This window comes from Mercenaria mercenaria, chromosome 2, assembly GCF_021730395.1.
Source record: "Mercenaria mercenaria strain notata chromosome 2, MADL_Memer_1, whole genome shotgun sequence".
Classification (NCBI taxonomy): Eukaryota; Metazoa; Mollusca; class Bivalvia; order Venerida; family Veneridae; genus Mercenaria; species Mercenaria mercenaria.
The window spans coordinates 22,997,770-23,023,824 of NC_069362.1; the positions used below are offsets into that span (position 1 = coordinate 22,997,770).

Below are 26,055 nucleotides of genomic sequence, written 5' to 3' on the forward strand. Positions count from 1 at the left end.
TACAAACTCATCCACACAAGTAGGAAAAAAACAATCAAGTACCGTCTTAGGAATCGGTTGCCAAAACAAGCGGGTGGGGCACGAAAACTTACTAAAAGTAAAGGATGAGGGGATGCAAAAAGTAGCGTAAATGCAAGGGAAAGGAGAGGGCAATAGGGGGAGGGAGGCGGAGGAAAACACTTACAACAAACAAGAAAACATACGCAACAGACAATACAAGACAAACAAAACAACCCTTGGAAATAGGGGCACCGACTTGGAACGGTCAGTAACCTATATAAAGTAAGATAAATAAAGCAAAACATAAAATTAAGGTAAATTTAAGATATAATTGCACCAATGTACTCAACAACTTGTCTGAAGTCAGAGCAACAAGAGCCTAAATTTTAAGGGCACGACTAAGAAAACTGTTAGACAAAAATCAACTCCCTCCGTCCGTTGAATGTAGGATTTAGGAGAAAAGCATCGTGGAGTCCTACACTTTATTAGTCATCGCACCATCAACTAGGAAAGCGTAGCAATTAACTGAAGAGAGGTCAATTACTAAACATGGTACTGTGCTTCACGATTTTTGCATCGTATCCTCTTTGGATAAACTTTTTAACCAATTTTACAAATATTTGGTTGAAATAAAGGCAATGTTAATTTTCCGAATTTTATAAACTACATCTCCATAGTATGTAAGTTCAAGTTTTAAAAATGTTTTAAGGGTCGTATTGTATTTTTCTAATAGTTCCGACGATCTGTAGTAAAATTTACTAAAGCTTTCCGTAGCTTATGATAACGATAACCCTTTTGTAACAATTTCTTGGTGATATGAAGATTTCTGTCATTAACATCATCTATCTTGGAGTAAGGTCTTTGAAAACGAATAAGCTATGAAATATAGACACCGTATGATGTTGCTCGAGGGACAGCTTCATCAAGATGAGGAAAGTTGACAATTTCAAAATTAAAATCGACCCTTTTATCATATATTTTCGTTTCTAGATTATTATTCACAATTCTTCCAGAAATGACGCTTCTAAGCAATAGAAACACGACAGTGACTTGAATTGATACAGAGTATGTTAGTAATAGGTTAGGTGGGGTCAATATTTTATAGATAAAATCGGGGGAAGCATTATTTTATAAGGGTTGTCAGTATTTATAGAAAAGGGGTCATAATTTTATATAAAATAATGTCAGGGCGTCAATATTCTATTGGGGTCAGTTTACAACGTTACACTTGATTCTATAGTTATATAATGTTAATACAGCCCCTGGAGAATTCTGGAACGCTGGTAAGGTAGGAGCTGGAATAAAAGAAAAAACAATTTTACAACTACGGAAATCATTTTCTAAAAAAAAGCACTACATGTAGTTTAGTTTTAAAACAGTTGGAAGTTGGAACGAAAAGTCATGACATACTAGACGGATGATTGGCAAGCACACTGGATAGTTAAATAAAGTGGAATGATGGGCTACAAGCTAGGAAGATAATTACTAACAGGCGGAGTAGATGCTAATACAAAGTGGAATGCTGAGCTTGAAGTTGAAACGATAAATACTGGCAGATTGGATGGATTGTTGACAGGCGAACTAGATAGCGATACAAAGTGGAAGTCTTAGTTAGAATTTGAAAGGATAAATACTGATAGAATGGATGGACGATTAACAGACGGACTAGATAGAGATACAAAGTGGGATGGTGGGCTAGAAGCTGAAAAGATAAATACAGGCAGACTGGATGGACGGTTGGCAGGCGGGCTAGATAGAGATACAAAGTGGAATGGCGGGCTAGAAGTTGAAAAGATATATACTGACAGAGTGGATGAACGGTTGGCAGGCGGGCTAGATAGAGATACAAAGTGGAATGGCGGGCTAGAAGTTGAAAAGATAAATACTGGCAGACTGGATGGACGGTTGGCAGGCGGGCTAGATAGAGATACAAAATGGAATGGCGGGCTAGAAGTTCAAAAGATAAATACTGGCAGACTGGACGGACGACTGACATGCTGAGTAGATAGCGATACAAAGTGGATTGTGTGGCTAGAAGTTGAAAAGATAACTACTGGTTGCCTGAGTGGATGATTGGAAGGCAGAGTAAAATGCGATACAAAGTGTATTGCAAGGCAAAAGAATTAACAGATAACTACAGACAGACTGGATGAACAATTGGTAGGCGAACTAGATAGCGATGCAAAGTGAAATGCTGGGCTAGAAGTTGAAAAGATAACTACTGACAGACTGGATGGACCTAATATCGATAAAAAGTCGAATGCTAGGCTAGAAGTTTAAAAGATAACTGTTGTCCGACTACGTGGATAATTGACAGGCGGACTAGATAACGATTCAAAGTGGAATTCTCGGCTAGAAACTGGAAATATAACTACTGGCAGATTAGGTGAACGATTGGCAGATGGCTAATTAGGGATGCAAAGTAAAATGCTGAGCTAAAATTTGAAAAGATAACTACTGGCAGACAGGGTGGACGATTAACATGTTGACTTTATAGCAATACAAAGTGGAATGCTGAGCTAGAAAATGAAAAGATAAATACTGACAGACTGGGTGGACGATTGACAAGCAGAATAGATAGCGATACTAAGTGGAATTCTCAGCTAGAAATTGAAAAGATAACTTCTGGGAGACTGATTTCTGTGTGAGTGGATGACTTTCAGGCACACTGGATAACTATATAAATTGGATTGCTGAGTTTGAATTCAAAACAGAAAATGCTAACAAATCTGGTAAGGAAGTTAAACGCATACGTATAAATAACACTGGCACAGATTTAAATTCTGTTTTTGTCTGTTTTGCATCGGGTAGACTATTTTTCAAAGACAAAAATGTATTTATTTTTTACGAAAACATTGCAAGGCAGATCACGTATACACGCCAATATGTATTTGAACCATTAAATTTCGTATTAACAGTTATAAAAAGAAGCCTTTGTTAAACTGTTATTAAACTAATACTCTATTTAGAGGAACGAAACGTCGGAAACTTTGATATGTAATTTGTACTTTTTTCGTTAGTTTGAAATGTACTGTCGAGCTATATTTCATCGAGTGAACGTCGAATAAATAGTTTGACGTTACGCTGACTGTTTGCAAGTCGTATTTCTTCAGTTTGGCCGCCAGTCAGCAGTCTACAAAACTTCTCAATTTTAACTCAAGACGGTTACTAACAGAACTTTATATTTATATCTTTCCTAGAAAACAGACATCAAATTATAAACTTTTATTCATGTCTTGGTATATGGTAGCATCCACACACCATCGCCAAACTACTCGAGTTTTTGCTCATGTGATCAGTGTCTACAGATATTATCCAGTACTAGGATTCAAATCTTTTTGCCCTGACCATTTCGACAATTATCATCCAGACCAGCGTTATACTGTAGCATCACTACAGGTATTATTGGAGCGGAGTAAATTATATAAATGTTAATAAACACGTATTTTTCATATAGCAGGCATTGAACTAATATACAGATTTCAAGTAGTTGCTAATCATTTTAAATTAGATACATGTGTAGTTAAAATTCTGACTGGATAAAACTACTCAAGTTATAAAGCGGACAGTCAGTATTCGCAATTTTACGAAATTCAAAGGCCATCTCAAGGATTGCTTAGAGTATCCGGTTGAATATCGAACTTGATCGAGATATTATACCCATAAACATTGCGACCCATTTTGAAGAACATTTGATAAGAACTGCTCAAGTTAGAGTGGACACTGCCAAATCTCAAAATTTTGATTAATTCACGGGTCATAACTCAAGAGTGACTGAAAGGATCTACCTGGTTATCAAGCTTGGCCGAGATATTATGTCCACTAACATTGTGGACAAGTTTGATGAAGATTACTCCGCAAAAACTTTATTGTAGGCCTTGTTGTCCAGCCAGCACAACTTTAGGCATGAAAAACTGGATAGCTACTGCAGATGGGTTCGAGTATGATCTGTAATTTGCAAAGATCTTTGAAAACTGTGACATTTCTTGCAATGAAGTTTATCAATAGAAAGACGTTTTACGGGGGAGTGGGGGTGGGTAAGCTAAAACTCGCAGAATCTTCAAATGTAAAATATGTTGACAAAGCTACTAACGGAAAGAGAACAATTTCTGCTGCCTATATATATACGTCTCAAAGTATGTGACAAACGACTAGAATTATAAGCAATTTGAGTAATGTTAGATTAATAACTGTGTTATCCTGTATTATAGGTAACATGGATAGATTACTTTTACACAGCATCGATGTAACACAAATGGGATCAAAATTTGATACATGCCAAAGAATAATCTCATTTGCCTGGAAGACAACCCTACTCAGCGTTTAAATTGTGTTACTGACATTTGTCACATTGTGGCAGTGCCATATGATAGAAATTACCCGTCGTTGAAAATAAAAATTGGTACAAGACCGATAAAAAACGAGAACATCTGGCTTGTTCCTGCAACCCGTTCAATACAAGCCCGTCCAAAAATGTGCATGGATGGTGCAATATAGCCTATCTAGTGCAACCATGTAAAATGAATGTTAAAAATGTTTTCCGGATCATTACGGTCAGAATTACTACTATCAAGTTCGTAGTAAATTCAGCAGCAGACATGAAAAAGAACAGTGAAAGCACAATTACATATCTTCATGTATACATTTACTAAGAGAAAAGCTAAAGAGTCTTTTATCACAGATTAGTTTGAATGGCACAGCTACGCATCAACATGTTTTGCAAAATACACAAAACCCGTTAACATAAATTTCATAAATAAGCTTTCTGTCTCTCAATCTACCATACTTAATGCTTAAATGATGAAATTTGTTAAAAGATAGGCACAGAATTAGTAACTGTGGACACGTACATTTATCCAGTTATCGTCAATGTGTCCGTAATAAATTTCGAAATTGTATCACAATCCATGAAAATGTTTCATTGTTCAGACAGAAGTCCATTTTTCACCATCAACTGGCCGACTCTCTGGAAGTTATAATAACTTCAGTCTATAGTTATTAATTCTTATGCGTTTATGTCCGAAGCATTTTCTTTATATCTAATTCAATTTCACTGGCTATCTTTTAAACACAAAGGCACCATCAAGTCTTTTCAGACTCACTGTTTTCTCTGTGCAAGTGGTTACGTTTCCACTCTTCAATTTTCTCTCGTAGTTCTGTGTCCGCTGTCACCATTTCCATGGACAATGGTAAATTAGTAAATGGATCCCTTTGGTCACTGCGGAAGACAAAGTAACACTGTAGGCAAGGGAAACATACATTACGGTGTTTGGTCGCAAACTAAATGGAAATCAGTTATTTATATCTTTGACACATACGAAGAACAGATTCAACGTTCTTTGAAAACAATCATGTGATAGGTAGGCTTCTGGAAACACATAAAAGAGAAAAAGTGACTGGTCTTCATTTCAGTTACATGTATGTAAATATAATATTTCTAAATCACGTTGGGCCATTATTATGCAAATGCGTCGATTCATCTAAACCCTATACATTACAGAAAAATAAAAAAAAAATCTGAAACGAGCACTCAATGGAAACCAGGTTTGAACAAAACCACAAATGTAAACTAATAAGCCTCAAATTCAACAAAAAGTCGAAATTAATCACTTGTCAGACAGGAGATGAGCAACAATTAAAATAACTATAACATCTGGAGCGAACGCAATAACAGAATATGAATAAATAAAACTTTGACAATAAATAACTAATAAATGCCCAACAATGAGTACGAAATAACCTCAGAAAATGTCTAGCGATCACTGCCCTGTCTATACTCGTGTTTGATGTAGGGAGCCTGACCGGATCGACCATCAATGTCCCCATAATAGGATCGAGGAACTCTTCCGGAGCGTCTGCAATCATCTCTTCCTCACGCTTCTGATCACCTTCTAGTGACTAGAACAAAATTATAAAACTTAGTTTAACGTTCTTAAAAAACTGAATTTGAATAAATCTTACACACTAAACCATTCAATTTCAAATTTATTTCCAAAATATTGAGCGTTAACAAAACATACCAAATTGTTTTATTTCAGCAGTAATCAGAGTTCTGTACAAAATACTTATTTATGCTCCCTGTTATCTGGGTTCCAATGTAGTCTCGACTATTAATTAGAATACATCACATATCAAATACCTTTTTGCTAAATATATTACCTGAAGCTTCACTGAAAGTTCTTCAAACCTGCTGATGAACTCTGGTGACACACCAATTTTGTTGAGAACAGTCACTGCTTGCGGGAAGAGGTTGTGCGAGAAGGACCTAGACTCGCCCAGAACTGCCTTGCAAAACCGGTCATCCTTTCCGAGGTAAACGTAGATATGGGCAATATCAGACACGATCTGTTCCGGTTTAAACTGATATTCCTTTCTGTCCTTAACTTTATAATCTTTTTGCTTTGGACCAACCTGTAAAATTAGATGCACAATGTATTAATAGGGTAACAGATAACATGGAAAAATGAAAGCCTTCAAGAACAAAATAATGTCCGTTTGAAATTATAAAATGCTGCTCATATGCAAACACTACATGTCTTGAGACATTTTTTCTCAGAAATACAAGTGACTGTTTAACATCAGGAAAAGTGGTAATGTAAAGTGAAGTCTGAAAGGTTTAAGATATATTTTAGCAAAGCATCGACATCTATGATCAAGCAGAACATGTGGCAAGTATGATTTGTCCCAGTGATTTAATTTTTTTGTTTTAGACAATCCAGTTCTGAAATGGCCTATATTTTATAGAGACAGACAAATATACTAAAACAGTTTTATGAATATCAAGCGAAACATGGCCTCTAAAGTGTTTTCAAAGTTTTTCTAGCGTTCGACCTACCAAGATTTCATTGAGACAAATATATTGACAAACATTTATGACGATAAGGTAGAAAATGTGGCGTCTACAATGTTAACAAGGCTTTTTCTATGATTGCACTTTGTGACCAGTTTTGACCTAAGGAATGCATTTTTGAAGATGAAGATAAAACATCTGAAAAATCAAGCAGAAAATATGGTGTCAGTGTCGTGGGATGCATATTGAATTACTCCAGTCTCTGTGTGTGTGTGTGTGTGTGTGTGTGTGTGTGTGTGTGTGTCACAAAGCTTGTCCGCACTCTAAGTCGAACATTTCTCATCTGATCTTCATCAAACATGAACAAAATGTGTTTCACCATGAGACCTCGGCCAAGTTCGATAACTAGCCATATCCGCCCAGGCACTTTTGAATTATGGCCCTTGAATTACTGATTGGATCCATTCATCACAGCCATCGAGAGAAACTAGACATTTTTCAATGGGGTCCATTCATCACAGCCATCGAGAGAAACTAGACATTTTTCAATGGGGTCCATTCATCAAAGCCATCGAGAGAAACTAGACACTTTTCAATGTTGCAGTTGTGGGAGACATGCGCTTTTCTCAAAAGCATCTCTAGTTTTTCTATGATTTGATCCGTAAGACCTAAGTTATTATTCAAGATTATTTATAAATTACAAGACACTTTTTTTAAAGTTCCAATAAACATATATGGAAAAGCGAACACACCCTTTGGCTGTCATGTTTTTGACGAATGAGAATAACTTGAACAATCTTGATAGTGAGTAACCCAAGGAATGTTTGCGTATTAGAAAATAGGACAAGCAGTTTCTGACAAAAAAAAATTAAGTTCCCATTTTATTTGTATGTTGTTTTTTGTTGTTGTTGTTGTTTTGTTGTTTTTCTTTTTTTTTTTTTTTTTTTTTTTTGTTTTTTTTAAGAATCGGAAATAGTGTCAAACAAGAAACAATCCCATGAAATCAGTACGAAATCGAACAAACAGTTTCTGACAAAAGGATTTTCCAAGTTCCCATGCACTTTGTAAATATAGAATGGGACTTTGTTTTTTGTTACTATACTGTATACATACAGTCTATATACATACAGTCCACATAATTATGCAATCTTGTGTGCGTCAAATTGCAATGTACTGTGTCAGTGCATGCGGGGGGTACATTCATCACCTTTAGTGATAGCTCTAGTTTTACTCATAACATATTTTAAAAGATGGTACATATATTTGTTACCTATTGTTAGATGCTGTCAGATTGCAAAAAGGTAATACGCTACAATGAGATAGGGGTTCTTCTATACACATAAAATGATGCTTATATCTGCATATACACATGGACTGCTAAACTAAATCTTTCATGCTTAAAACAGCTTTAATGCCTCAGCATACAGCTGCGGCCATGGCTGTGTATTTCTGTATGTATGTTAAAGTCTGTTCCATTCCAAAGGTTTACCCCATCTTTGGTGTCACATGACAAACCTACGACACTTACCGGCAAAGTAAACATGGTTTGATAAACTAAAAAAAAGTCACCCTCGAGAAATTTAACGATTTTTTTCTGCTTTGCCAAATATCCAAATAAATGACAAATTTATATTTTCAACGGCAGTCTCCCATTGTAATTTCTTGTCGCCATTGGAGTTTGCTCTCTAAATTTGGAGTATTACGGGAAAATTCACGTGAATTTTATCGGGAGCGATTCAAGACTCATTTCGTTTATGAATGCATGAGTGAAATGAAATGTTGTATTTAAAAAAAAGCTATAACAATGAACACATTATTTAGATCTAACAAAAATGTAAATTGACTCACTTTTAACAAAGTTATATACACTCCAAAATTCTTCCAAGTCTTCAGTAGCTCTATCCAATCCTCGATGAGTAAATTGTAAACAAACAAGCTCTTTTAAACATCGGTGAAATTCAGGCATCAATCGCACCATGACCTTGAAACGATGACTTGTTCAAAATAACATCATTTCCAAACGCATGGTTCAAAGATAACCTGTATTTTAGCATCCTTACTGAAGTATTTACAGTCCGCCACATATCCAATTTCTTTCACAATGGTCAGTTTTGAACTTCAATAAACAATATTCACCGGCTGTGTATGCAAGAGAATTCTTTTTCTCCGAAAGAAACTTGTGACGTATTAGACAAATGACGTAATCTTGCTGTGGCCATATGCAGATTTATACGAGGCGCACAAGGGAAATATTACCTCTAGGTTTAAATACACAATCAGCTGATAGAAGATAGAAATCTTGACGTATCTATGTCACGCTAGAATTATACTCTACTTCTTGAAATATATATTTAAACAATGCTTAATTGTTTATCGTTTTATCAACCTATCTATTTTATTTCATTTCTTTTCTAAATTTTGCTGTTTATATGGAAGCATCTCCTTTTTCTTTTAAGCCCGTGACGTACTCTTGATCCGAGGGCTGCTAATTTAGATTTCTTTTAAAGCGAAATCGGACCGCGAGCCCATTCTCTCTATTTATTTTTATCATATCTATCATTATTATTATACCAGATTTATATTTGACTTAAATAACTTGTATGAACGATCCAGAGGGCAGTCATAGAGCCTACTCGGAATTTGAAGTTATTTATAATGGCGATTCCAGAATTAAATTTATGGGGGGAGGGGCGGTGTCGGACGGCAACCGAATCTTTTAATGACGGGTGGTGGGTTCCATCGGAAAATCATAATTATGGGTGGTGGGGTCCATCCAAAAATCATAATTATGGTGGTGGTCCTCACAAAAACCGTCTTTAAGGGTGATGGGTTAATTGTAAAAATGTATAAAATATGGGTGGGTGGGTGTTTGATCACCTCTTTTAATTAATTACGGACGTTTTCCTTTCTTTTTAACTATAAGTTGCTACTTTAATGAACGCAATTTTGACATTACCGATCTAAGAAATATTATCTTTTTTGATAAATTTCTGTTCATTAAGCATTTCTTTTCTTTTTCTGTCTCGTTCCCTTTGAATTTGAAGTCTTGGTCATGCTTTTAGCGTCCTTAATTAATCGCTGAAAGTATGTCAGTTAACATTTCCTGACGTAATAGAATCATGTCACCGATTATGTACTGTATCTCGCACTTGTGCAGAAGTCAATAAAATCAGTGGAGACTGACTGATACCTCACTTTTCCCACCTTTCATTCACACTCGTGTATTCTGTCTGGCACGTGACGCGTATAAATATTTTTTTGTTATGCCACCGACATAGTTTCAGAAATGAAATCGAGGCAGGCCGAAAGCAAAACATGCGTGAATTGAGTAAAAATCTTAGCATGAAGATCACTGTTCCCAAAATTAGTCGATTTTTCCATGCACGCATAGATACTTAAAACAGGCATACAGAATCCACGCGCAATTCCACACAAAATCGTGTGTTAGTAAATAGTACCGATTTCATTATCCGCTGCCGACGTAAATATCATATCGTCATCATCTATATTAAGGACATACCTGACACAGGTATTTCAATATATTTGTGAAGCACTAGCCGATTCGGATTTGTTTACAAAAAATGCTATGTCGCTAAGAAAACCCACATCAGTATTCATTCACGTCTATAATTAATTATGGGAAGTCACTAATGTCGCACACAATCATATTTGAAATGTTTTTCTTTACTAATACGTGGTCTAACATGTATCTGAACTATTTAAACTGTTGCACACGCAGTTTGTCTATTTTTCTTTCGAATTGTTCGGTTAAATCGCTTATGCAAATCGCGAACATCAATTTCTTCTTTCTAAAAGCCAGCATCGTAAAAAGAAAACCTTTTTAAAACTTATTTTACGTTGAAGTAAAAAAAAAATTGACGTGCGAAATATTTCATATCTTTTCCGAAACATTACCTGTCTTTACTATTTCTTTCATAGTTAAACAGTATGTGGCCAAAAAAACCACAAGTTGTTACTTTAGCGTTTAGCCATTTAAAGGCACTGACATCCAGATTTTTGCTTAAAGTTTGGTCAGATTTTGAATATATGAACACAAGGTTGTGTAACTAATCTGTTTCAGAATGCCAAATTAAGAGATAAAAACATGCTGGAGTCGGGAATCGAACCCGCCGCCGCGATAAAAATTTCCCTGGGGTCGTGACCAATACACCACGGAGGAATATTTAAATAAATATAAAGCTTTATGATTAAGGCAGTTTACCTCCAGTATCCCGTTATTTTGAATAAATCGCCAAAAAAAAATTCTTATGTGTTTCTGTAACATAATCTGTCATTAGCTATTAAAACTTTATAATTTTCTGATATCTATTTTTTTGTTGTTGTCATACTTACTGGGGATCAGTGCTTTTAAAACAAATTTAGTAAAACATATACTGCGTGCAATTATTTTGAAAACGGGCTAAATTTCCTTAACCCGCCGGCTTAGCTCAGTAGGAAGAGCGTTGGTCTACGGATCGCGGGATCTTCGGACGGGGCGTATGTTCTCCGTGACGATTTGATAAAAAACATTGTGTCTGAAATCACTCGTCCTCCACCTCTGATAATTAATGTGGGGAAGTTGGCAGTTACTTGCGGAGAACAGGTACTGGTACAGAATCCAGGAACACTGGTTAAGCTAACTGTCCGCCGTTACATGACTGAAATACTTTTGAAAAACGACGTTAAACCCAAAGCCAAACAAACAAAAACAAATTTCCATAAATCATGTCCAAAGAAATTACAAGCCTTGTCGGTGTCAGGGAATGATACTAGTTTTAATGACTCAACACGATTCTTCCAAAACCATATTTCTGTAGAACCTGTGCCAGATCGATATATACATTTTCGTACATTGTTCGGCAGATGTTGAACACAACTTTAAGATGGAAACGGGAATAGTAACATAATGAAAATCCAGCTTAAATATACGTAAATATCGGGCCATCGTATACAACATAATGAATTTCTCCATAGAACCGGAAGCAGACGTTTGGCGGGAAAACTGCATTGCCTTCCATGATGCTCCTTCGGAAATGACCGTGTGCTTATGGAAAATTACGTGTTGGCGTTATATTTTCGCGTCACCAGAAACGTTAAGTACTATGTTGAAACTTTCATGTAATTGTAAACAAAATGCACTACAACAAAATGAAAATGCATGCTTTAGAGCTCGAATTTTTATATTGTGCCTGTACGTCCATGCAGTGCCGTAGCCAGACACAGATTTTAACCGAGGCAAACTAGGGGCGTCCGGGGGCATGCCAGCCGTTCGAAGCCCCGCCTAAATTTCCCCCAGGACATCTCTGCTGCGTTCTGGAGCACTCTCAGACTGTGTAATATCACAGTAAAAATCGTCCTTTTAGCCCTATTTCTCACAGTCACTTTCACACTTTCATATTTTAAGAAAAAAATATATTGATAACAAGAAAACCATCAGTAAAGACATACAGCAACATGCTATTTATCAGGTTACTAGTAGTTCAATAAATTATTAGTTTATAACCCGAGAGGGCGTAGGTACGGGAGGGTTGCTCTGTCCGTGATGGGGTGGGGGAGAGGGGTCGAGGTCAGGGGTCTCCCCTAAAACTATAGGCATGACATGATCTCTGTTGTTTTTTGTTGTTGTTTTTTTTTTTTTTTTGGGGGGGGTGGGGTGGGGGGGGAGTTGTCGTTGTTGCTTTTAATTTTGAGGTACTGAAGGGGAGAACCTCTTCATTTTAGGGCGGTCATGGGGCTCTATTTTTTTTGAAATTTTGAACTAAGATATGAAATGATGGCCTATGGTGCATTTTCGGTCCAAATGTTTAGGTATTTTAGGAAGAACCACCTCAATTTAGGGGGCCAGGGGATTAATACAGAAACATGATCTCTGGTACTTTGGTTGGTCTAAATTTTAAGGTGTGGGAGGGGGAACCCCTGGACTTTTCTCCCTCTGAAAAATTTTGAAATACAAGTATGAAATGGTGGCCTATGATGCATATTTTGGTCTAAATTTTGAGGTACTGTAGGGGAAAACCCTCATTTTAGGAGAGACAGGAGGCTCTCCCCATGGAAGTTTTTGAAATACAGGTATGAAATGGTGGCCTCTGGTGCATGTTTTGGTCTAAATTTTAAGTTGTTGGAGGGGGTTTCCCCCATATTTTAGTGGGGTCAGTGGGCTTTCTTCCTGGAAAAAAATTTGAAATACAGATATGAAATGGTGGCCTTTGTATGGTGCATTTTTTGGTCTAAATTTTGAGGTACTGTAGCGGCAACCCCTCATTCTAGTGTGTCTGGGGGCACTCCCCCTGGAAAAATTTGAATTACATGCATGAAATGGTGGTCTCTGGTGCATTTCTCAGCCAACTTGTGGAAGGGGGAGGGGCAAGGGCCTACTTGGCCCGGGCCTGGATCTGGGCCTGGCCAGGCTATCAATAGGACTGCTAGGATTTCTGTCTCACCTTGCCTCAATGATGTTAGAGGCAAATGATATTCTGATATATTCTAATGGTGTTAATATACTTTTTTGAACTTTTATAACTGAATTTTCATGAGTGTGACAGGCCTGCTTTTTACTCCTTTTTAGCTCGACTATTCATAGAATAGTAGAGCTATTGGACTCGCCCATGCGTCGGCGTCCGCGTCGGCGTCCGCGTCCCGATTTGGTTAAGTTTTGTATGTAAGCTGGTATCTCAGCAACCACATGTGGGAATGGATTGAAACTTCACACACTTATTCACTGTGATAAACTGACTTACACTGCACAGGTCCCATAACTCTATTTTGCTTTTTTACAAAATTATGCCCCTTGTTTGACTTACAAATTTTTGGTTAAGGTTTTGTATGTAAGCTGGTATCTCAGTAACCACTTGTGGGAATGGATTGAAACTTCACACACTTATTCACTGTGATAAACTGACCTACATTGCAAAGGTTCCATAACTCTATGTTGCTTTTTTACAAAATTATGCCCCTTTTTCGACTTAGAAATTCTTGGTTAAGGTTTTGTATGTAAGCTGGTATCTCAGTAACCACTTGTAGGAATGGATTGAAACATCACACACTTATTCACTGTGATAAACTGACCTACATTGCACAGGTTCCATAACTCTATTTTGCTTTTTTACAAAATTATGTCCCCTTTTCGACTTAGAAATTCTTGGTTAAGGTTTTGTATGTAAGCTGGTATCTCAGTAACGACTTGTGGGAATGGATTGAAACTTCACACACTTATTCACTGTGATAAACTGACCTACATTACACAGGTTCCATAACTCTGTTTTGCTTTTTAATGAAATTATGCCCCCTTTTCGACTTAGAAATTGTTGGTTAAGGTTTTGTATGTAAGCTGGTATCTCAGTACACACTAATGGGAATGGATTGAAACTTCACACACTTGTTCACTGTCATGATCTGACATGCACTGTATAGGTCCATAACTCTACTTTGCAATTTTTTCAAAATTATGCCCCTTTTTAGACTTAGCAGTTTTTGGTTAAGTTTTTGTATGTAAGCTGGTATTTCATTATCCACTTATGGGAAAGGATTGAAACTTCACGCACTTGTTCACTTTATGAGCTGATAAGCACTGTGAAGGTTCCATAACCCTTTTTAGCTCATCTGATTTTTTGAAAAAAAATGATGAGTTATTGTCATCACTTGAGCGGTTGTCGGCGTCGGCGTCGGCGTCGGTGTCGGCGTCGGCGTCTGCGTCGGCGTTGCCTGGTTAAGTTTTATGTTTAGGTCAGCTTTTCTCCTAAACTATCAAAGCTATTGCTTTGAAACTTGGAATACTTGTTCACCATCATAAGCTGACCCTGTACAGCAAGAAACATAACTCCATCTTGCTTTTTGCAAGATTTATGGCCCCTTTTGTACTTAGAAAATATCAGATTTCTTGGTTAAGTTTTATGTTTAGGTCAACTTTTCTCCTAAACTATCAAAGCTATTGCTTTGAAACTTAAAATACTTGTTCACCATCATAAGCAGACCCTGTACATCAAGAAACATAACTCCATCTTGCTTTTTGCAAGATTTATTGCCCCTTTTGGACTTAGAAAATCAGTTTTCTTGGTTAAGTTTTATGTTTAGGTCAGCTTTTATCCTAAACTATCAAAGCTATTGCTTTAAAACTTGCAACACTTGTTCACCATCATAAGTTGACCCTGTACAGCAAGAAACATAACTCCATCCTGCTTTTTGCAAGATTTATGGCCCCTTTTGGACTTAGAAAATACAGTCGAGACTGTTTTAAGAGACCGACTTTGGGAAGCAGCGAAAAAGGTCACATATGACAGGGAGTCTCTTAAAACAGTCTCACTTAACAGGATGACGCTGGTTTCATATATTTTTCCAATTAAAGTACATGAATATCGGATACTTATATATTGGCCTCTTTTAAGGTAGGAGTGGAAAATGATTAAATACTATTTCTTTAATTGCATATTGATAAAATATAAATTTCAAATAATTTGCATCATTCGTATGATGTTGATAAAACAAATTTAAGCTCATGATCTGGCAAGAAAATAAAGGAGAGCAGTAAAATATAAATGTTCCATTTGAACTATTTACACACTGCTCATGAGGTTTATGATATTTATATTTTTGTGTACTAATTGTTCATTGACATTTATTCGATTATTGACTGCATCTTTAATCTGTGTTTACTTCGTCGTTTCCTGTTAAATACCGCCATATTTTTGTTTCACCAGGAATAAAGTTAATATATGCACCGACTCCGAATTCTTCAGCGACTTTATACGCTGGTTTTCCCTAATCGAGCAATTCAAGTGCCTTAACACGCTGTTCTAATGTCAAAACAGTTCTTTTTTATGTTTTTCATCAGCCATTTTTTGTAAACAAAATAAGTTCTCGTCTCAAACAACTTCACGCGAGATAAAGAACGGTAACTCTATCGTGTAAAGTCTTGCGAGGGAGCGTCTCAAAGTCGCTGAAAACGGTCTAAATATCGATTCGGGAGCCTGATTTCACAGTCGCTTGTCGCGTAAGGCAGGGGGTTGCTTAATTCAGACTCTTTTAATAGTAAATTGCGTCCGGAGCATAAAATAGGGTCGCATATGACAGGGAGTCGCTAAGTTCAGGGGATCGTTAAGGCAGTCTCGACTGTATCAGATTTCTTGGTTAAGTTTTATGTTTAGGTCAACTTTTTCTCTTAAACTATCAAAGCTATTGCTTTGAAACTTGCAACACTTGTTGACCATCATAAGCTGACCCTGTACAGCAAGCAACATAACTCCATCCTGCTTTTTGCAATAATTATTGCCCCTTTTGGACTTAGAAAATCATTTTCTTGGTTGAGTATTATGTTTAAGTCAACTTTTCTCATAAACTATCAAAGCTATTGCTTTAAAACTTGCAACAGTTTTTCACCATCATAAGTGGACACTGAACATCAAGAAACATAACTCTATCCTGCTTTTTGCAAGAATGATGGCCCTTTTTAGACTTAGAAAATCATGGGTAGGACAATATTTCTATTACACAAAAAAAATCAGATGAGCGTCAGCACCCGCAAGGCGGTGCTCTTGTTTACAAAATTATGCCCCTTTTCGACTTTTGTATTCATTCAGTTGACAAGGCTGTTGAATAGTCGAGCGTTGCTGTCCTCCGACAGCTCTTGTTATTTTTGGCTCCTCAAATTTTAACCGAGGCAACTGCCTCGGTTTGCCTCAGTGTGGCTACGGCGCTGCCATGACAGACTCTGAAATGTCTGTATTTATAATATTTTTCATTCGAGTTTCAGTGACAGAAAAATTAATATAAGAATAATGCCTATGTGTTCTCAAAATAACGAGACGTTAGCACGCACATTTGTTTTTTGTTTTTTAGAAGTCACCTTTTTTTTGTGTTTGTTTCTTTCTATTTTGTTATTTATTTATTTTATTTATTTATTTATTTTTCATTTTGAGGTGGCCTGTCACGAATTCCCCCAAGAATTAACATAATACAATAACACAAACACAGTCTTTTCAAATATTAACTCGGGCATTTTAATTTTGAGTTAACCCCTAGTTTATTGCGCTACGGGCGCCGCCATATTGGAAAGTCGACGTAACGTCATATAGCATTACGGTCTATGGGGAAAAAAGAAAAATCCAAGATTATTTCTGTAATATATACTTTATTAAAAAAATGAAAAAAAGGTCTAGAGATATTGATGTATGGGATATAAATATGTTTTTTAGACGATTTTACCGATACTGATAATTCAGAAACGAGGTAAACGTAATAGGTGGAACAGACTTTAGTTTCTTCTTTAAAACATTTATAACATTTAAAAAAGACATGCGATGATATGATATGCGAGTCCAGACTAATTAGCTGTGCAAATTTCTCTTGCTCAAATTCTGCAATGGTGTATAGCAAGAAATTTAATATTTGCATACTAGTAATATACCCGCAAACTGTTGTAATATTAGTAGCATACTTATTGTCGCAGACCTGCTGCTAAATGGGTAGTATTTAGGCTGTGCTGCATGTTTAATGTGTCTAGTACATCCTGAAGGTGTTACTTACCTCCCTTGATTTTATTGTCAGGTTCACTAAGTCTGTGTTAGAGGACTTCTGTGTAGCAGTTGTATGATTGTGATATTTGCATTATACCTATGCAATAGAAAGTTTTGCACTATTTTTGATGTGCCCTTTTAATTCCTTCAACCTAAGATTGTTCAGAGATTTATGCATGCTTTAAAAGGGTTTTAAAAGAGGAGAGAGAAAAGAGTTGTGTGTAATAGAGTTGGTATGCTTTGACCATCATTACCTTTTATATGTTGTGATATCCCTGCTTAGCTCTAACACTTACATGGCTACTAAACGCTAGCGCCACCACCAAATGGTGGTGATAAGGAAAAGAGCTATCGACATTTCCGTGGTACAGCTATCGTCTGTTTCTACTTGTAAACACGTGAGTAAAATTTATATTTTATCTTATATTTTCATTGAAAGAACTTTATTCAATAATTGGAGAACGTAGTTCCGTGTAACAACACTTTTACTACAGGTTGGCTGTAATTTCATTAAAATATTACCGTATTTTCCCGAATAAACGCCCCCGGGGGCGTTACATTTTCCAAAGAGGGGGCGTTCATTTGAGGTAAAAAAATAAAAAATTAAAATTTTTACAAAACTTAAAAACATCGTTCAAACCAACTGTAAAGTGTTTCTGTGTTGTTTAATTCCCCCAAAACGTAATTATTTGGCATCCAATTTAATGCAGCGTGTCTTAAAATTATGCATTTAAATACGGTACCTCATGTATTCCGTGACACGCTCGCGACATTACACATTACGTCATCATACCCAAACAGCTCTGTACTCCGATAATATTTTCCTTAGTACATGCGGGTAGCAATACACAATGTCAGTGGTTTGACACGCTGCTTATGTTCAGGCTTTTAAATTAAAAGTTATTAAAACTGCCGAAGAAAAGGTTAACACTTTGCCGCAAATTTGTTTAAAGTCGACAGGAAGCTTGTGCGCGGGTGGTGCAAAAACAAATCAAAAATGGATTTACCGTTTAATTTTCTATTTGAAGATTGGATACGTACCGTACTTAGTATAAACGTTTTGGATTTACGGTACATGTACTGTTTAAATGTGTGTTTAATTCTTAATACGTTGGATACTTACTGTAAATTATCTTATTATGTGGACTTATAAAAATGAGGTAGGTGATTTTTTTTCGTTCTTGTTGACTTTTTTCCCCTCCAAAATGGGTGGGGGGCGTTAATTAGAGGGGGGGCCTTAATTCGGGAAATACGGTATGCAAATTGTGGTGCCAGGAGCTTTTCTCCCGAATTTGACGGCATATTTTCATATCGGCCAGTATTCGAACACTATTCCGATGATTAGACACACTGTAAGAACATACCTGCGCATGCAAATGGTGTAGAAATGAATTACACGTATTCCCATACATCAAAGAATTATGAAAAACACAGTAAAAAGTTAAAACACGACTATTTTTGAGAGTGGTGGCGCTATCACTCAAGTGATGGCGCTGTACAGTAGTGGTGGCGCTGTTGTATATGAATAGTGGCAGATATATTCAATTTTAATATATGAAAATGTCTGTCTGCAAGCCACGGAAATTTCTACAATAATCAATGTTATCAACCTATCCCACACTACACCCAAATTACGTTACTCAACAAAATACTTGTAGTAACCTCTACATGATCGCAAAATAATCTACATGTATATGGATTCAGATTGTACATCTAAGCTCTATTGATTAATCATATTTATTCGATTGGAATTGAAAATGTACTGTACTCACTTTTCAGAAAGAATTGTGAAAGTAAGGTCTTTTGTTTACAATGACATGCAAACGACATATAAAAACAAAGGGAAGTAACTTTCAGAATCTTAATATAACAAATAAATTCTACACTATCTTCAAATTATTTCCAGGACACAAATCTGTTTGAAATAAAAGTATTGCTAATATTTTTCTTGACCTGAATTTAAAGTAAACTTACGTTTGTATTTAAGTAGAATATTTAAAGGTTAGAAATAATTATACATTAACATTTCAAACAATGGAAAATATTTACTTTGACTACAAAAGTTCCAAGGGTCTGTTCTTTTTTTTCTTGGATAGAGAATGTTTCGTAAAGGTAAATAAACTATGATCGTGTTTTTCTTTCTTTAATAACATAACTCCTTGCAAGAAAATTATCAATTAGAGAATGTTGGTGTTTGTTTTGTTCCCGATGTGTCAGCAGTTCATATTATTGAATGCCGTAACAGCGCCACCACTACTGTATTGCGCCATCACTAGAGTTATAGCGCCACCACTTTTAAAAATCCTGGTATATTTCTTCTAACCTGAGATTCTATTATTCATGGTGTGTGCATATATAGTTATTTATCATTTCTACACCATTTGCATGCGCAGGTATGTTCTTAGTGTGTCTATTCATCAGAATCTGGCCGATATGAAAATGTGCCACTGTCAGATTCGGTAGAAAAGCTCCTGATACCACAATTTGCATAATATTTTAATGAAATCACAGCCTACCTGTAGTAAAAGTGTTGTTACACGGAACTACATTCTCGGTTTTTCGAAAAAAATTGTATCAATAAAAATATAAGATAAAATATAAATTCTACTTACATGTTTACATGTAGAAACGGGCGATAGCTGCACCTCGGAAATGTTGATAGCTCTTTCCCTTATCACCACAATTTGGTGATGGCGCTAGCGTTTAGTAGCTGTGACTTAGCAATGTGATTGATTTAAAGCAATTCTGCCTATTGTTTGAACTATACATACTTATTCAAAACATTACAGTAAACACTTAGATGCTGTTTTAATATTGCAATTTGCTGGGTAAAATAATATACTAAGGGCTAGATAACGTTTCAGAAATATGACAATACTGGAAGTAACAAGGTAAAAACTGATACATAGTTGCTTTAATCCTTTGTTGCATGAGATATTTTCCCAACTGTGTTATGGGTACCAACTTTCTGTTACACAGTTATAAGAGCCTTCTACTTTTCCAGGCTTTACGGCTTCAAGAAATGTTAGAAATTTGACATGTTGAAGCTTTTTATCTTTTCTTTTTCAGGTTTGTTTACTAGAATTCTTTATACTTGAATATTTGATTGATATGGTACATTAATCATTTACCTTGAGGAAATGCTTCTCTACTGAATGTTTTACTTTGTTAGATGCTGCTTTTGTACCACAGGAGTCCTGCTTATACTTCATGACCATCTCCTTGCCTTACACCTAATTATCAGGAAAATTCTTTCCAAAACTGAAGTAAAAATGACTAGAAAGAAAATAGGAGTTAAATAGTTCTGAGTGAAATGCCAGTCAGTAGTGGTGTGATACCCTAAAAGAGATGCGCTGCCTTTCTTTTGCACATTAAACTCCTATTTCAGTTTCAATCTGCAAAGCAGCTTTGCCATCACAAGAATTTAAACTTGAAGAGTCTTATTTCCAGCAGGATGTGTTAAAGCAGTGAAAAAATTTGATTAAAGCACTGTTCTTGTCTACACACAATACATTGAACTAGAAAAATAAGGACCCATTTGCTTTGAACTTCTTTTGATTATGCAATTTAAGCATATTTTTGACCAAATTACCTTATTCCTGAAAGTGGTATCAGTTAGTGACTGTAGTGATAGGGAAGTTAACATAGTGCCTAACTAGTGAAACTGATGATCCAGGTTATGATCAAGAAAATAGGTCATATTTTTTTAGTTATTAAATTCTGTTAGGCTTATACACCCATAAGGACAGTAAATGTTATGGTTCAGATTATGTTAATGATGAAAAGTGAACTATGGAAATGGCATACTGGGTTATTATAACATACTTTTACCAAACATTTGCATGAAGAAATATGTTACACTTTTTTATCAGATGAAAGATGTTATGTTTTACCTGAACTTTTTAGAGAGTTAAGTAAAGGTGGAAGGTATACTCTAGTTCAGCCTAGGGGGATCATTTGAACAATCTTGGTAGAGGCCCACTATATGATGCTACATACCAAATATCAAAGTCCTAGGCCCTTTTGTTTTTGACAAGAAGATTTTTCAAAGTTTTTCCCTGTATAAGTCTATAGAAACAATGTGACCCCCCAGGGCAGGGCCATATTATATCCAAGGGGAATAATTTGAGCAATCTTTGTAGAGGCCCACTAGATGATGCTACATACTAAATATCAAAGCCATAGGCCTTATGGTTTTGGACAAGAAGATTTTCAAAGTTTTTTATACGCCCGTTTGAAAAACGGGACGTATTATGGGAACGCTCCTGGCAGGCGGATGGGCGGGCGGGCGGCGTCCACAGACCTTGTCCGGAGCATATCTTCTACATGCATGGAGGGATTTTGATGAAACTTGGCACAGTTGTTCGCCATCATGAGACGGAGTGTCATGCGCAAGAACCAAGTCCCTAGGCCTAAGGTCAAGGTCACACTTAGAGGTCAAAGGTCAAATTCAAGTATGACTTTGTCCGGAGCATATCTTCTTCATGCATAGAGGGATTTTGATGAAAGTTGGCACAGTTGTTTATCATCATGAGACGGAGTGTCATGCGCAAGAACCAGGTCCCTAGGTCTAAGGTCAAGGTCACACTTAGAGGTCAAAGGATACAAGAATAAAAACTTTGTCCGGAGCATATCTTCTTGCATAGAGGGATTTTGATGAAAGTTGGCACAATTGTTCATCATCATGAGACGGAGTGTCATGCGCAAGAACCAGGTCCCTAGGTCTAAGGTCAAGGTCACACATAGAGGTCAAAGGATACAAGAATGAAAACTTTGTCCGGAGCATTTCTTCTTCATGCATGGAGGGATTTTGATATAACTTGGCACAAATGTTCACCACCACAAGATGGAGTGTCATGCACAAGAACCAGGTCCCTAGGCCTAAGGTCAAGGTCACACTTAGAGGCCAAAGGTCAGATACAAGAATGACTGTCCGAAGCATTTCTTCTTCATGCAAAGTGGGATTTTGATGTAACTTGGCACAATTATACACCATCATGAGACGAAGTGTCATGCGCAGTTCCCTTCTTTAGAATTACTTCCCTTTGTTGTTACTATAAATAGCTTATATTGTAACTTTTTCATTACTAGACGTAGGGAAAAATCGAGACCACTTTTCTGTAGTACAACATGCATGTTACATCCGATTTTGAGGTGTATTTTGACCAATTGCATGTTACATCCAATTTTGAGGTGTATTTTGACCAATCTCTACCTGGTAAGGATTTTTGTATGGACTTACAATTTTGAGGTGTATTTTTTTATTTTTTTTTTTTTTTTTTTATAAAGATTAACTTCCCTTAGTTCCTTAGTTGTTACTATAAATAACTTATATTGTAACTTTTTTATAATTGACCGTAGGGAAAAACCAAGACCACTTTTCTGTGGTACAACATAGTTGTTACTTTCTAATTTTAGGTGTATTTTAAGGTATCTCTACCTGGTAAGGAGTTTTTTTGTGGACTTAGAAAAACAAAAGAATTACAATGATTACTAAACAACCACAAAATTAAAATTACATCTGCAAATACAGGTGCTAGAGTAAAGAAATTTGCTGTGACGGGCGTATATTGTGACATTCTGGCACTCTTGTTCCATTATAAGTCTATATAAACCATGTGACCCCGGGGCGGGGCCATATTTGACCCTAGGGGGATAATTTGAACAATCTTAGTAGAGGCCCTCTAGATGATGCTACATACCAAATATCAAAGCCCTAGGCCTTGTGGTTTTGGACAAGAAGATTTTTAAAGTTTTTTGTTTCGGTTGCCATGGCAACCAGAGTTGTAAACGGAATTCAATTCTTTGAACAATTTTTAAAGAAGACCATCCAAGGATCATCCCTGTCAAGTTTCATCAAAATGGGTTTGGTGGTTTAGGAGGAGATGTTGTTTTAAGGAAAGTGTGGATGGATGGACATACGAACGGACGCCGGATGGTGAGCGATCACAATAGCTCATCCTTAGCGTTTGGCTCAGGTGAGCTAAAATCAGTTAATTGTAACTAAATAATGGATTAGTTTTTAACCAAGACACCAACAGTTATCAGATTTTTTTTTCAGACTTAATAACATTATCATACCATATCATTAGAATTGATAACTGTCTGCAACCAACAACTTTTGCATTTACAATTTCAAAATTTAGCGTTCTAATATTGGAATACTCCTGTTATTTGAATATTTTATCCTGACAAATAGGTTATTCAAATATCAGAAATCCACTGTATATCACATATAAAACATGTATTGATAACAATGTTGCAGCCATGCATCATGATACCCATGCATACACAATTGTGGTGCTCAAGCAGTTATTTTGTGAAGTTGATGAACAAGGTAATGAAGTGTGTGGTGTTGATAAAGAAGGCAATGAAGTTTGTGGTGCTCAAGAAGTTGTTGTGTGAAGTTGATAAAATTGTAAATGAAGTGCGTAGTGTTCAAGAAGTTATTGTGTGAAGTTGATAAAGAAGGTAATGAAGTGTGTGGTGTTCAAGAAGTTATTGTGTGAAGTTGATAAAGGAAGTAGTGAAGTGTGTGGTGCTTAAGAAGTGATTGTGTGAAGTTGATAAAAGAGGCAATGGAGTGTGTGATGTTCAAGAAGTTATTGTTTGAAGTTGATAAAGGAGGCAATGAAGTGTGTGGTGCTCAAGAAGTTATTGTGTGAAGTTGATAAAGAAGGTAATGAAGTGTGTGGTGTTCAAGAAGTTATTATGTGAAGTTGATAAAGGAGGCAATGAAGTGTGGTGCTCAAGAAGTTATTGTGTGAAGTTGATAAAGGAGGTATTAAAGTGTGTGGTGCTCAAGAAGTTATTGTGCTATGTTAATGAAAATGGTTATGAAATGTGTGGTGCTCAAGAAGTTACTATGGTAAGCAGCTACCGACTGTAGTGTTAAATCATTAAGCTTATCAGATTTTAATTGTTAAATTATTGAATAAAAATAAACTAGTGAACACAAATCAAAACAAAAAATTGATGACAAGATACTAAAAGTTTTGATTTCATCAGATTACAATGGCAAAGAAGTAGTTAAAATAATAAAATGGGTATCACCTTCTCTGCTGTTGAAATAGAATGAGGAGTAAAGATGATTATTATATACCTGTTTTAGTCATCCTATAAGCAGTTCACCTTTATAGCATGTGATAGTCAAATGCATTTTATACTGGGTACAATATATTCTATATTGGACAACTTTATTTTATTCCAATTCCTATGATAACAAAACAATAAAAACCATTGAGTGATAAATATCCACATGCAATTCAACATCAAGAAAAGCTCAACAAAATGTTCTTTCTGTTTAAAATTTCATGATTGACTTCCTAGAATATAGATGGAATCTATGTCTGGTTTTTCATCATAACAGACAAACTCAGCATAGAATAATTAGAGTATTTATGTTATACAGTAATAGATATATTTGGACTCATTAATATCTGGAAAAGGTAATGGACTTTCCTGTTGGCGCATCAGGTATGTTTTACAAATGGATACTTGTCAAAGTATTTCACTGTATTGTACAGGAAAATGTTAGATACAGTCAAACCTGTGCTACAGACCATTTCCAATGCCACATTTCTAAGGTCACTGTTTTCTCCTCATGTTCCAGTATTAATATGGAAAATGTATGCGTTAGGAGACTACCTGTCAGCAAAGACCACTTATTTCATTTCCTAAGTGTGGTCTTTAAAGACAGGTTTGACTGTAACCTAATATAACTGCTGTAGATGTATAATGAGGGTAATGAGATCATACTCATTTGTTTTGTTTTTGGGAGATGCGTTTTCGGTCCAGTGACTTTCCTGAAATGATGATTATATTACTATTGTAGAAAGAGAGTGAGGACTTTGAGATTCAGCAGCTGCACGAGATCAACTGGTTTGTAGGAAATCTGACAACTCCCGCCAACTACTTCCATGCTCTACGTAGACAGATTGCCTTACCATTCAGAAAACCAGTAAGTGGTTTATGTTACACTAGTATCTCAACATTGTATTTTAATACATGTACATCATTTCATAATCTTGAGATTAATTTATTCTTATTTTGCCAAGAATTTTACACTTGATATTTATTTCTGAACTGTAGAATGATAATGAAAGTTAAATGCTTGTTTGAAAGATTTTTGAGGATAGAAAGATTTGAAAGTTGTGTTTAATAAAATTCACTTGTGTGATTTAGACTTTTTAAGAGAAGTAGAAAGTTCAATTTTGAACAACATAACAATCTTTGATTTTTTCAGCTTGTCCTGGTGACACCAAAGAGTTTGTTACGTTTGCCGGAGGCTAGATCAAACTTTGATGAGATGGTTGAAGGAACAGGTTTTGTCCGGTTGTACCCAGAGACAGGCATGCCCTCTGAGAACCCCGCTGCAGTAAAGAAGTTGATCTTCTGTTCCGGAAAGGTGTACTATGAGCTAGTAAAGGAGAGAGAAAAGTTGGACCTTGTTGACAAAATTGCTATTGCCAGAATTGAACAGGTAGTACAGTCAAAGTTAAACAGTAATTCAGTCTGCAGGCTTTTTTCAAGGCTTTCTCAATGTTACAATATTTGGAGAAAAATACACATTGTACTTTTAGAAAAGACAGTATATTTGGCTTAATAAAGGGAGTGGCTAAAATTAGAAAATAATATAAATTCATTATTTAATATTATTTCAAATTAGTGTGTTTTTCTTCAAGACTTTTTGAAGAGATGAATTCAGCAATATATATAACAGTGGAGTCATACACATTTTCTTAAAACAGTTGTTTT

At 36.0% G+C, this 26,055-nt stretch overlaps 2 protein-coding genes across 4 annotated transcripts in view; one reads left to right on the plus strand and one right to left on the minus strand.

The window, feature by feature from the left end:
* Positions 1–4,630: 4,630 nt before the first annotated feature.
* Positions 4,631–26,055, minus strand: part of LOC123563504 (ubiquitin conjugation factor E4 A-like) — a 316,583-nt gene continuing 295,158 nt past the window's right edge. The window contains exons 19-21 of the mRNA XM_045356341.2: positions 6,160–6,411; positions 5,741–5,898; positions 4,631–5,218 (exon numbers count right to left, since the gene is read on the minus strand). Coding sequence (XP_045212276.2) covers positions 5,083–5,218; positions 5,741–5,898; positions 6,160–6,411 — 546 coding nt within the window. The 3' untranslated portion in view covers positions 4,631–5,082. The remainder of the gene's footprint in view (positions 5,219–5,740; positions 5,899–6,159; positions 6,412–26,055) is intronic.
* Positions 8,051–25,918, plus strand: LOC128551581 (2-oxoglutarate dehydrogenase-like, mitochondrial). 3 transcript variants are annotated; one of them, XM_053532485.1, is made up of 4 exons: positions 8,056–8,091; positions 20,163–20,189; positions 25,133–25,258; positions 25,544–25,918. In XM_053532485.1, the coding sequence occupies exons 1-4, from the start codon at positions 8,071–8,073 to the stop codon at positions 25,901–25,903; spliced, it is 534 nt and encodes a 177-aa protein (XP_053388460.1). In that variant the 5' UTR covers positions 8,056–8,070; the 3' UTR covers positions 25,904–25,918. The 3 variants fall into 3 exon arrangements, with proteins under 3 accessions (XP_053388464.1, XP_053388460.1, XP_053388456.1); XM_053532489.1 differs by lacking the exon at positions 20,163–20,189 and having other exon boundaries at positions 8,051–8,091; XM_053532481.1 differs by lacking the exons at positions 8,056–8,091; positions 20,163–20,189 and adding an exon at positions 23,345–24,166.

What these genes read in the sequence shown, in the direction of transcription:
- LOC128551581 (XM_053532481.1), top strand. Translation starts at nt 23,981, where the DNA reads ATGAAGTGTGTGGTGTTCAAGAAGTTATTATGTGAAGTTGATAAAGGA. An exon ending in GTGCTCAAGAAGTTACTATG is followed by an intron (nt 24,167 to 25,132) that starts GTAAGCAGCTAC and finishes TTACTATTGTAG; the next exon opens with AAAGAGAGTGAGGACTTTGA. An exon ending in CCTTACCATTCAGAAAACCA is followed by an intron (nt 25,259 to 25,543) that starts GTAAGTGGTTTA and finishes TGATTTTTTCAG; the next exon opens with CTTGTCCTGGTGACACCAAA.